Below are 12953 nucleotides of genomic sequence, written 5' to 3' on the forward strand. Positions count from 1 at the left end.
AAATATCACAGCTCTAAAAAGAAGCATGCAGCAGTTAACCAAATATCTCAAATGTACCATAAAATACAAACAGGTACAATGTGCCCACACACATAATGGAAACATTGACACCATTTGAACAACAAAAATGAGAACGAAAGTGCACTCATCTTGTAGGAAATGGCAAAAGTCAACAGAAGTGGTGGCAGTCCAGGGCCTATGATGCGAGGTCTGCTCCAGGATTGGAGTCTATTTCACCATCACTAAATACTTTCGGTAATTTCAGTTAATTGCTATTAGTTCAAGTTTAGAGTTGTGAACAGCTGCATTGCAAAACAGTTCCTCCTAAATATTGATGAAGTCTGATTGTGCACTGCACTCGCATGCTTCTAGCTTTTGTATATGTAAATCCAGAATGTAAACAGTTTCTTAAAGCTGATTTCTTTGACACATACACTCCAGGCGCAACCCACTGGGAAGAAGAGAAAACGGAGGCGGGTGCTAAAGTCGCACACGTTCATGGACGAGGAAGGATGCATTGGTAAGGAAAACTACTTCTTAATGTTCACGCTTTATAGCGCGGTATTTGAGGTGATATTTATATGATTTTAATTCAGTTGCTAAAAAAATAATGCAGTAAGTGCACCATGAAATTAAAACTAACTGATAAAAAAAATCTTTATGCAGTTCTGAGTGTGACAAAGAAGTACAGCTTTCCCCTTCCATTCTTGGTGATGGGACAAGACAACATGAGGGAAGAACACACAGAAAACCAATTTAAAGAGAAGCTGTTGGTGCTTTGGGAATGAGCATTCATCTCTTTGATGTCACTTCCTTTGGGGGTGGCCTAGTCGCAGTACATTTCAAATGGTAGAGCTGTCCCCAGACAATGAGGGGCAACGAGCAAGAGCCTTTGTTGTCGGTGAGAAAAAAGATGCAATAAAGGTCTGTATGGAGAGATGACTCTAAACCGGACATCCAATGTTCGGCCTTCACGAAAATGTGTTTGTGGAGCAACTCCTATCACAGTGAGGTGTCAAGCCCTTCTACACATACCAGTGTCTCCTGTCACCCCCTTTCTGAGCCAGTGTGTGCCTGCCATTCACTCAAGCTCCCACCAACCTCCGCACAATCTGAGGATATAGTTTCAGCATGTTAGGAAAGGGCAGAAATCGCCATTGCGCGACCTGCTGCGCACCCTTGGGCAGGATAAATGAGGTGTAAGTCATAGGGGCAGTTGAAAGTGCAGCCCAGTATTACTAGTCACCACCTCAGTCCCAGTGCAGAGTGCAGCAAGGGATCCCCTGCTGCACAACCCAAATTGACACTATTATATCCTTGTGTGTGTTATGAGCTCTGTGCTGCTGCTGATAGAATCATTATGTTCGATGGCATCTGTCGCTGTAGATACGCATGTTCTGCAATAGCTCGCCATCTGGTGTTGGGCCGGAGTGTTACAAGTTGTTTTTCTTCGAAGAAGTCTTTCGAGTCACGGGACCGAGTGACTCCTCCTTTTGTCTCCATTGCGCATGGGCGTCGACTCCATCCTCGATTGTTTTTTTTCCGCCATCGGGTTCGGACGTGTTCCTGTCGCTCCGAGTTTCGGAACAGAAAAAATAGTTAATTTCGGAAGATTTTCGTCGGTATTGTTGCGTTCGGGATCGGCATACTTACATTCAACACCGCATCGAAGATCGAAGAGCTCCGGTGCCCTTCGGGGTAATTTTTCGATCCTCCGTCGGGGCCTGGTCGGCCCGACCGCGTGCTGAAGAACGCCGATGGAACGGACCCCGTTCCGTTTCTGCCCCAAATGCCACAATAAATACCCCTACACAGACCAACACTTGGTCTGCAACCTGTGCCTGTCACCTGAGCACAGCGAAGACACCTGCGAGGCCTGTCGTGCGTTCCGGTCCCGAAAAACACTCCGAGACCGTCGAGCCAGAAGACTTCAAATGGCGTCCGCACCGACAGCCCGACGGGAGTTCGAGGAACAGGAAGAGGAAGGTACCTTCTCGATCCAAGACTCAGACTCCGAAGGATTCGACGATACACAAACCGTGAGTAAGACGTCGAAAACCACACAAAGAAACATTTACAAGGCCCAGGGGACGCCACTGCCACCAGGCCATGGCTCAACCCATAAAATCGGTGACCGACCGTCGGCACCGAAAAAGGCCCAAACAGTGCCGAGATCGTCCGACTCCGGTCGAGACACCGGCACGCAGCCTTCTCGGGACCGAGAAAGTGCTGGAGACAAGCCTCGACACCGAGATGCCGGTGTGGACACGGCTCGACGCCGAGACAGCGGCACCGAAACAGATCGACGCCGAGAGGTTTCGGCCCCGAAAAGGAAAAAAGTCACCTCGGAGCCGAAAAAACACGCAGACACAGTTTCGACGCCGAAACAAACTGCAAGCGACCCAGCTTCAGGCTCTTATACAGAAGAGCACTCGCTAACCTCCCAAATGCAGAAGCATAGGTTTGAGGAAGAGCTACAAGCAACTGATGCGGACCATACGCAAAAGCGTATCTTCATTCAGCAGGGGACAGGAAAAATAAGCACCCTTCCCCCCATTAGGAGAAAGAGAAGGTTGGAGTTCCAGACGGAACAAGCACCACAACCAAAAGTGGTGAAAAGAGTTACACCACCACCCTCTCCTCCGCCCGTGATTAACGTTTCACCAGCACAAACGCCATCACACTCCCCAGCTCACACCACCATGAGCCAGGGTGACCAAGACCAGGACGCATGGGACCTATACGACGCCCCAGTGTCAGATAACAGCCCAGAGGCATACCCTACAAAACCATCTCCACCAGAAGACAGCACCGCGTACTCTCAGGTGGTGGCTAGAGCAGCACAATTTCACAACGTAAGCCTCCACTCAGAACAGGTCGAGGATGATTTCCTGTTCAACACACTCTCCTCCACCCACAGCTCCTACCAAAGCCTGCCTATGCTCCCTGGTATGCTCCGGCACGCAAAAGACATATTTAAGGACCCGGTCAAAAGTAGGGCAATCACACCAAGGGTGGAAAAAAAGTATAAGCCGCCTCCTACAGACCCGGCTTTCATCACAACACAGCTGCCACCAGACTCTGTTGTTGTAGGAGCAGCTAGGAAAAGGGCCAACTCTCACACATCTGGAGATGCACCACCCCCAGATAAAGAAAGCCGCAAGTTTGATGCAGCTGGTAAAAGAGTCGCAGCACAAGCTGCAAACCAGTGGCGCATCGCGAACTCCCAGGCACTACTTGCGCGCTATGACAGAGCCCACTGGGACGAGATGCAACATCTCATTCAACATCTGCCCAAAGACTTCCAAAATAGGGCAAAACAAGTGGTTGAGGAGGGACAGGCCATCTCCAACAACCAGATCCGCTCCTCCATGGACGCTGCAGATACAGCTGCACGGACAATTAATACATCTGTAACTATCAGAAGGCATGCATGGCTCCGAACGTCTGGATTTAAACCAGAGATTCAACAAGCAGTTCTCAATATGCCTTTTAATGAAAAAGAACTGTTCGGTCCAGAAGTGGACACAGCGATTGAGAAACTCAAAAAAGATACGGACACTGCCAAAGCCATGGGCGCACTCTACTCCCCGCAGAGCAGAGGGAATTACAGCTCATTCCGTAAAACGCCCTTTCGAGGGGGGTTTCGGGGTCAAAGCACACAAGCCAGCACCTCACAAGCCACACCGTCCAGTTACCAAGGACAGTATAGAGGAGGTTTTCGGGGACAATATAGAGGAGGGCAATTCCCTAGAAATAGAGGAAGATTCCAAAGCCCCAAAACCCCTACTACTAAACAGTGACTCACATGTCACTCACCCCCTCCACACAACACCAGTGGGGGGACGAATAGGTCATTATTACAGAGCATGGGAGAAAATCACTACAGACACTTGGGTTCTAGCAGTTATCCAACATGGTTACTGCATAGAATTTCTACAGTTCCCTCCAAACATACCACCAAAAGCACAAAATTTAACAACACACCATTCCAATCTCCTAGAGATAGAAGTGCAGGCACTATTGCAAAAGAATGCAATCGAATTAGTGCCAAACACACAAATAAATACAGGAGTTTACTCACTGTACTTTCTGATACCAAAGAAGGACAAAACACTGAGACCAATCCTAGACCTCAGAGTAGTCAACACTTTCATCAAATCAGACCACTTCCACATGGTCACACTACAAGAAGTATTGCCATTGCTAAAACTACACGACTACATGGCAGCTTTAGACCTCAAGGATGCTTATTTCCATATACCAATTCACCCATCGCACAGGAAATACCTAAGGTTTGTATTCAAAGGAATACATTACCAATTCAAGGTACTGCCTTTCGGATTAACAACCGCACCAAGAGTCTTTACCAAATGTCTAGCGGTAGTCGCTGCACACATCAGAAGGCAGCAAATACATGTGTTCCCATATCTAGACGACTGGCTAATCAAGGCCCATTCGTTAATAGAGTGCTCAAATCACACAAATCATATCATACAAACCCTCTTCAAACTAGGGTTCACCGTCAATTTCACAAAATCCAAGATTCGGCCACGCAAGGTACAACAATACCTGGGAGCCATAATAGACACATCAAAAGGAGTAGCCACTCCAAGTCCACAAAGAATTCAAAATTTCAACACCATCATACAACGCATGTATCCAACACAAAACATACAAGCAAAGATGGTATTACAACTCCTAGGCATGATGTCATCATGCATAGCCATTGTCCCAAACGCAAGACTGCACATGAGGCCCTTACAACAATGCCTAGCATCACAGTGGTCTCAAGCACAGGGTCACCTTCTAGATCTGGTGTTAATAGACCGCCAAACTTACCTCTCGCTTCTGTGGTGGAACAACATAAATTTAAACAAGGGGCGGCCTTTTCAAGACCCAGTGCCACAATACGTAATAACAACAGATGCTTCCATGACAGGGTGGGGAGCACACCTCGATCAACACAGCATACAAGGACAATGGAACGTACATCAAACAAAACTGCATATCAATCACCTAGAACTTCTTGCAGTTTTTCAAGCACTAAAAGCTTTCCAACCAATAATAGTTCACAAATACATTCTCGTCAAAACAGACAACATGACAACAATGTATTATCTAAACAAGCAGGGAGGGACGCACTCCACGCAGTTAAGCATGTTAGCACAAAAAATTTGGCATTGGGCAATTCACAACCAAATTCGCCTAATTGCACAGTTTATACCAGGGATACAAAATCAACTCGCAGACAATCTCTCTCGAGATCACCAACAGGTCCACGAATGGGAAATTCACCCCCAAATACTGAACACTTATTTCAAACTCTGGGGAACACCTCAGATAGACTTGTTTGCGACAAGGGAGAACGCAAAATGCCAAAACTTCGCATCCAGATACCCACACAAACAATCCCAAGGCAATGCCCTATGGATGAACTGGTCAGGGATATTTGCTTACGCTTTTCCTCCCCTCCCTCTCCTTCCTTACCTGGTAAACAAACTCAGTCAAAGCAAACTCAAACTCATATTGATAGCACCAACTTGGGCAAGGCAACCCTGGTACACAACGCTGCTAGACCTATCAGTGGTACCCTGCGTCAAATTGCCCAACAGGCCAGATCTGTTGACACAGCACAACCAAAAGATCAGACACCCAGATCCAGCATCGCTGAATCTAGCAATCTGGCTCCTGAAATCCTAGAATTCGGGCACTTACAACTTACCCAAGAATGTATGGAAGTCATAAAACAAGCAAGAAGGCCATCCACCAGGCACTGCTATGCAAGTAAATGGAAGAGGTTTGTTTGCTACTGCCATATTAATCAAATACAACCATTACACACAACTCCAGAACATGTAGTGGGTTACTTGCTTCACTTACAAAAATCTAACCTAGCTTTCTCTTCCATTAAGATTCACCTTGCAGCAATATCTGCATACCTGCAGACTACCTATTCAACTTCCCTATATAAAATACCAGTCATTAAAGCATTCATGGAGGGCCTTAGGAGAATTATACCACCAAGAACACTACCTGTTCCTTCATGGAACCTAAATGTTGTCCTAACTAGACTTATGGGTCCACCTTTTGAACCCATGCACTCCTGCGACATACAGTTCCTAACCTGGAAGGTGGCATTTCTCATCGCCATTACTTCCCTGAGAAGAGTAAGCGAGATTCAGGCGTTTACTATACAGGAACCTTTTATACAACTACACAAAAATAAAGTCGTCCTAAGGACCAATCCTAAATTTTTGCCAAAGGTTATTTCACCGTTCCATCTAAATCAAACAGTGGAACTTCCGGTGTTCTTTCCACAGCCAGATACCGTAGCTGAAAGGGCACTACATACATTAGATGTCAAAAGAGCATTAATGTATTACATTGACAGAACAAAGAACATCAGAAAGACTAAACAACTCTTTATTGCATTTCAAAAACCTCATGCAGGAAACCCAATTTCAAAACAAGGTATAGCCAGATGGATAGTTAAATGCATCCAAATCTGCTACCTTAAAGCTAAACGACAGCTGCCCATTACACCAAGGGCACACTCAACCAGAAAGAAAGGTGCTACCATGGCCTTTCTAGGAAACATCCCAATGCAAGAAATATGTAAGGCAGCCACATGGTCTACGCCTCACACATTCACCAAGCACTACTGTGTAGACGTGTTATCCGCACAACAAGCCACAGTAGGTCAAGCTGTATTAAGGACATTATTTCAGACTACTTCCACTCCTACAGGCTGATCCACCGCTTTTGGGGAAATAACTGCTTACTAGTCTATTGCAGAACATGCGTATCTACAGCGACAGATGCCATCGAACTGAAAATGTCACTTACCCAGTGTACATCTGTTCGTGGCATCAGTCGCAGTAGATTCGCATGTGCCCACCCGCCTCCCCGGGAGCCTGTAGCAGTTTGGAAGTTACCTTCAATTATTTATATATGTATCATCTCAACCTTAAATAAGTGCATACTTAGTCACTCCATTGCATGGGCACTATTACTACAATTCAACTCCTACCTCACCCTCTGCGGGGAAAAACAATCGAGGATGGAGTCGACGCCCATGCGCAATGGAGACAAAAGGAGGAGTCACTCGGTCCCGTGACTCGAAAGACTTCTTCGAAGAAAAACAACTTGTAACACTCCGGCCCAACACCAGATGGCGAGCTATTGCAGAACATGCGAATCTACTGCGACTGATGCCACGAACAGATGTACACTGGGTAAGTGACATTTTCATTATAGTACGCTTTAGATGATCAGCTCTATAACCTGGTGATCTTGTTGCCGACAGGTGAGTCGGCCAAAAACATACGTTTTTGAAAGCCGACCTGAATGTGTTAATAATCTTGATCAAATCAATGTTTTTCGGGCAGATCATTCAGCAGCTATATAATCCACTGAAAGATGTATTTTGCACAAAAGTGCTGTCTCCCCTTCCCCCCCAGAGCAGTTATCAGATCAGAAACTGTATGCTGCTCCATTGGAGGCCTGGCTGTGAGCCCAGGCTGGTGATGCTGGGACATCACAATGGAAAGTGAAACAGTAATTATATGCCTTTTATTTAACCTATACCTGTAAAGCAATTTCTTTGCTTTCAAAGTTGAAGATGCTCCCCTAAGGCCACATTTGAATTGCAAGTTGAGTTGCACTAGCCATATATTGTTCACCTTGATGACATCTTAGGAATTATCCATCAGGCTACCAGAGAGGAGTGTCCACAATGCCCAAGTACAACAAGCATCAAAGCTGAGCCAACTTGTGCGATGCCCTGTATGTAAAGCAACCTCATAACCAGGGCAATACCTAGAATATTGTTACACTATCTCAAGGAGCATCATTACCAGACTGTTGTCACAAGGCCCTAGTATGTCAACCACTAGAATCAACACAGTTCCATATTGTGCTCAGCATGAAAACATTCATATTTGCAGCATCCATAAAGACTTAGTATGTAAAACGCCATATGTGGGCTCACTTATAGAGTGCGACAGTATTTAAATTACCACAGCCAGACCAATTCCACATTCTTTCAGCATATCCATGCCAATGTCCATATTCCTTCTTGTAGGTAAATCACCATAGCAAGGTCGATTGCACATTTAATGTTCGTAAAACACAATAGTCAAGGCTGTTTTTCATCTTCTACGCTAACGTCAATCACCATAGTCCAGCCGGTACACAATGCAGTACTGAGTCTATAAAGCATCTCAGCGTGACCAGTTTTACATTGCCAGAATGTGTAAAACCCCACAGACAGGTCGGTTTTACACCAGTATGTAAAGGACCTTAGCCAGACCAGAGATGGGAAAGAAAAAAAAATATATGTATGTGTATATGTGTATATATGTATGTGTATATATATATGTATGTATATATGTATATATATGTGTGTGTATATATATATATATATATCAAAATTGCCGCGGGCAGTAGTGACTCAGCTGGTAAAGAAACGTAACCATTTCAGTATTACTAAGCACATAATTCAAGATAGCCAGTATTGCACGACTAGTTTGCCATTATCCAAGTCCGTAAAGCTCTGTAGCCAAGCCATCATTTCTGCAGTGGGTTAATACCACGTCTACACCACCGCAGCTTACATTTAAGTTGACACCACCCGAGTATGTTAAGGTCAATAGGCAAGCCACTTCCACATTATCCAAACCCAAACAGAGAAAGCACCAGAGACAGTCAGCATTGCCTCAGTAGGTTAAAGCTCTTAGCCACGCCTGTTCCAAATTAACACAATTATGAACCTTAGCAAGGCCAGCGTTGGAGCTCTACTACTGACTTGCTGTGTCCTCCCTTCCTGGTCCCTCAGTCAATATAGTCCCCCTTGATCATATGTAGCTGCTCGCCTCTCACACAAGGGTGTTTGGGACCAGACCACAAAGAGAAGAAGGGGCTACTAATTATCGTCTCTGTGTCCGTGGTGTATACGTTGCGGCAGGCTCTGCTGCAGCCTTGGATCCCAACAGTGTATCCATGTCCCCATCCACTTTGCAGCCCATTAAGTTCATGTACAGACATGCTGCATATCTGCCCGGTCAGTGATTGGCACGCTATTTGGCAGATGTGATTGGGGACTACCATGAAATATACTAGTGTTCCAACCAGCCCACCCCTGCGCGTCACAAGATTCAGATCTGCAGTCCCTTCCTACGCCTCCCCTAGTATAGCATCACCCCTGTTTACCATTAAAGTTACTGCAATAACACTGTTCAACTTAGCCAGGTCCAACCCTACTCCCTCTCCAGACAGTACAGCATGGACTCACTGTCCACTACCCTAAGTAGAGACAAACCGAACAGATACTTTAAACTGCTATCTACAACCTAGCAACTCTCACTTGTCTTGCATCACTTGCCCACAACACTCTGACCTCCAGCACATCATCACCACCCTATCTCTCCCTGCTCGCCTCACTGGAATCCCATGCTACTGGACCTGCACCTCCCAGTTTACAAGAAGTTCCCCAAAGCCCATTGTATTGTGTACTTCTACTTTTAGCTGTTGGATGTTTAGTCAATGACAGAACTTCAAAAGCTTCAAAGCACCCGTACAGCAGACAAACAAAAAAATCCAAAAGTACAAATCGCTTATAAATGACATAATGAAGTAATTAACTGATGAACTATAGTATGCTTTCAAAATATAATACATGGAAGCAATGGATGCTTCATGACCAAGGTAACACCACTCTTGCCACCATCAGTCCTGCGCTTTTGGAAGTCTATTCTTTCCTGCTACTCCGAAAGCCCACTCTCTCTTCTAACCTCCTGCTGTACTCCTGTGTGCTGATGACATTTTTTGTCGAATACAAATATTGCTCTGGCCAGGGGCCAGTGATCATGGTTTTTCTTTTGGAGTATAATATGAGATCTGCTCTCCTCTGTTCTTACCTCGCATAGTGAGCAGTGTGCAGTATCTCTGTGCTTGTTGCTTTGTTTGTTAAAGCTACACACTTGGATTTATTGTTGGTTAAATCCCTGGGCTACTCTTCCACCAGTTCTGCTGCTTGTGGTCTTCAGATGTTCTCCTTGCTGCACCTTTTAGTGCAGCTGAATCTCTGCCTCCACCCTCAGGGTCTGTGCCCTGACTCCTCAGTATCATTTCTGTGGCGAGCTGTATCTTCCGCCTGTCCAAAGCAAAGGAACTTAGGTTGATGAGGACACGATGGAGTCGCAGAACAGTGTCACAGAACTGGGATGATTGTGGAGGAAGAAGGTGTGCAGATAAAAATTGGATTGCACAGGTGATCGATCCTGATCAGAGAAGACACACACCTGAATTTTTTAAAGAATAGATTCCTAAATTAAAATGAGATTAATAAAACGAAAAAAGAACAATTCTTTATAAAGATGCAAAATGAGTAACAAATGCATCCAAAATTCTAAACCAAAATTAATTTATATAAGAAAAATTAACACTGGGGGCCAGGACGTTGGATGCGTTTTACATCACTGTTTAGAATATACTACGCATGCGATACCAAAGCTGCTGCTGATTATCATCATGATTCCTGTTCTAATTGGGCAAGACAGTACTTAACTAAGGGCTTCATTTAGATCTTGGTGGACGAGTTAATCTGTCACAACACTGACGGAAATCCTGTCCGCCAAAATAAAGAATCCCATAGGATGTATTGGGATTTATAATTTAGATTTCATCGGATTGGATATTCTTCACCGTTGTAACGGAGTAACTCGTCCGCCAAGATCTAAATTAGGCCTCAAGTGATTTGTTCCGAAGCAATTGAAAACCCTCATAGAGAATGTCCTCACTTGCATGAACTGCATTGTTCAATGCTTTTCAATATTTCCACCTCCAGGGGTTGCCCATTTCACCTGGAGAGTAGGTGCCTTGATCCATGAACAAGCTTCATTGCCTCGGTGGAAAGGTGGTTTAGTAAGACCCCTCTCCGTGACGTAGCCGTGCTAGTGATTAGTAAGCGATTAACCACGTGTCTTAATTTTTTCTTTTAGTCACTGAAAAGAGGTATGAAACGGAGTCCTGCACAGACAGTGAAAGTGAATCTGTAAAGCCGAAGCCTAAACCTAAACAGTCGGCTCCTCCTGCTGCTAAGCAGGAGCCTAAAGCCTCCAAGAAGGGTGCTGCTGCATCCAGCAGAGGGGGGAAGCAGGCCTCCATCATGGGCTTCTTTCAGAAGAAATGAGCTTGAGCATCCGGCACCGCCCATTGGATCATCTTGAGAAGACTTCACTTCCTCCTCCATCAGCCCGAGGGAGGGTAGGAGTCCCAGAGGAGAGCAATGAAGAAGGCGCTGGACATCTTGCTTACCGTGTAAGCAAGCACTCATTATGTGGACAGTTTTTTCATGCGGTCAAGGTTTTTATTCTTCTGAGTTTGTTTTGTAATCTTCTTTTGTTTTACATGACATGCAAAGTGCATCCGTTTGAGTAAATGTATTGCTGGTTATCAGCTTGCAGGACTGACTTCTTCTAGTTTCTTCCTGCAGGCAGTATTCTGATGAAACACATTGCTGTCTGCGTTCCACCGAATGATATGTTCATAGGGTGGGTACTGAAGCTAATTTGTTACAAAGAAGTCCTCCTGTTACTGCTAGCTAGTATTCTGTTCTCTTTGGGGGTTTGTACACGCCACCGCTCGATCAGAAAAGGCTATGCCAAAGCAATGCCATCCCACTCTCTGCAAACCATCCAGATGGAGATGCTGACAACATCATTTCTGATGCACTTGATATTACATTTTATCGCATTACGTACTTAAAGTTGTAGAAATTGATTTAAAACTAACTTCACAATGTGTTTTATAATGGAGGGGTTAGGGCAGAGCTGAATATTTACTGTATGAATTGTGTTCTCCTGGAAAAGGGCCATTCACTTTAACGTAGAGCAAATTGTTCTCTCGCCAGCCCCTCTGGAAATTAAGCTATTACACTGACAAAAGCAAAGGAAGCTATTTTTCATTACAAATGTTGCTCCAAGATTGTTTAAAGGAAACACAGACTTGAATATATCAAAGTTATAAATAAACATTTTCTTTATTGTACAAAAAAACACGAATTGTGGTAAGCTTTACTGTTGTCTCACCAGATCACCTGCAACCCCTCTGCTGTGCAATTGTGTTGAAGGTCAACCAGATCCCTGTTTTGGAGTGATCACTTTTACATTAAATCTGTTCCTTGAGTTCTCAGAATGGACTTCAGTAAATAAAATAATAAAACACGGATTATGGATCTTAATCAGAGAAGGTATCATATAGAATAGCTTTTGTAATGCAGAGTAAACAATGTAACACAAAAACAATCTTGAGTCAGTATGATGTCCCTTGCATGAAGGCCCAACAAACAAATGAACTTATCCAAACAAATAAAAGACAAGCATTATCAAAGCCAATAAAGTCTTGGTTTATAGTGCTAATGTGTGAAGCCTTAGCACATTTTTGCGAGAGACACGAGAGAACCTGCAGGAGTAGACCGAGGCCAATCTTAAGTCACTCAGGCCGTTCAGTGGAAGCGCTTGAGTGGAGGCGGAATGATACACCCAAACAGCCAATAGCATTAGGTGAGAGATAATTACTCCACTGGGTTAAGTAAGACGCCATTGACATAGTTTCAAGCCAGTTGTTGAAAGAGACTTCTTGAAGAAAACCAGTGCTTGATAGCAGCGAATAAATAATATTAGCCACAGGCCTGTCTGCCAGCTGTCAAAAACCAGACCTTTAAAAAAAGTTATATTAATTGGCAAAGTAGATTCTCACAGCTGTCAGCAATGGAGCTCATATATAATTTTTTAAAAAAAAGCTGCCTGAAACTCTAACTTGCACCGATTTCATTGACTGTATTGATTTGCTCTCTATGAGCGCCCAGGTATATCAGTCTCACTTCCCAGACCGACCAAAAGACTGGGCGTAGATTAAGGGGTTTAATACAGATAAGTGTGAACTATGAG

At 44.5% G+C, this 12953-nt stretch overlaps 1 protein-coding gene across 5 annotated transcripts in view; it reads left to right on the plus strand.

Moving 5' to 3' along the window:
* The window catches only part of POLD3 (DNA polymerase delta 3, accessory subunit), a 74915-nt gene extending 62706 nt beyond the window's left edge, over nt 1–12209 (plus strand). For 2 of the 5 annotated variants that reach the window (XM_069203805.1, XM_069203809.1), the window contains 2 exons: nt 442–520; nt 11004–12209. In XM_069203805.1, the coding sequence (XP_069059906.1) occupies nt 442–520; nt 11004–11194 (270 nt within the window). In that variant the 3' untranslated portion in view covers nt 11195–12209. The remainder of the gene's footprint in view (nt 1–441; nt 521–11003) is intronic. The other 3 variants (XM_069203806.1, XM_069203808.1, XM_069203807.1) reach the window with 2 other exon arrangements.
* The last annotated feature ends 744 nt before the right edge of the window (nt 12210–12953 follow it).

The sequence above is a fragment of the Pleurodeles waltl genome, chromosome 8 (assembly GCF_031143425.1).
Source record: "Pleurodeles waltl isolate 20211129_DDA chromosome 8, aPleWal1.hap1.20221129, whole genome shotgun sequence".
Lineage (NCBI taxonomy): Eukaryota > Metazoa > Chordata > Amphibia > Caudata > Salamandridae > Pleurodeles > Pleurodeles waltl.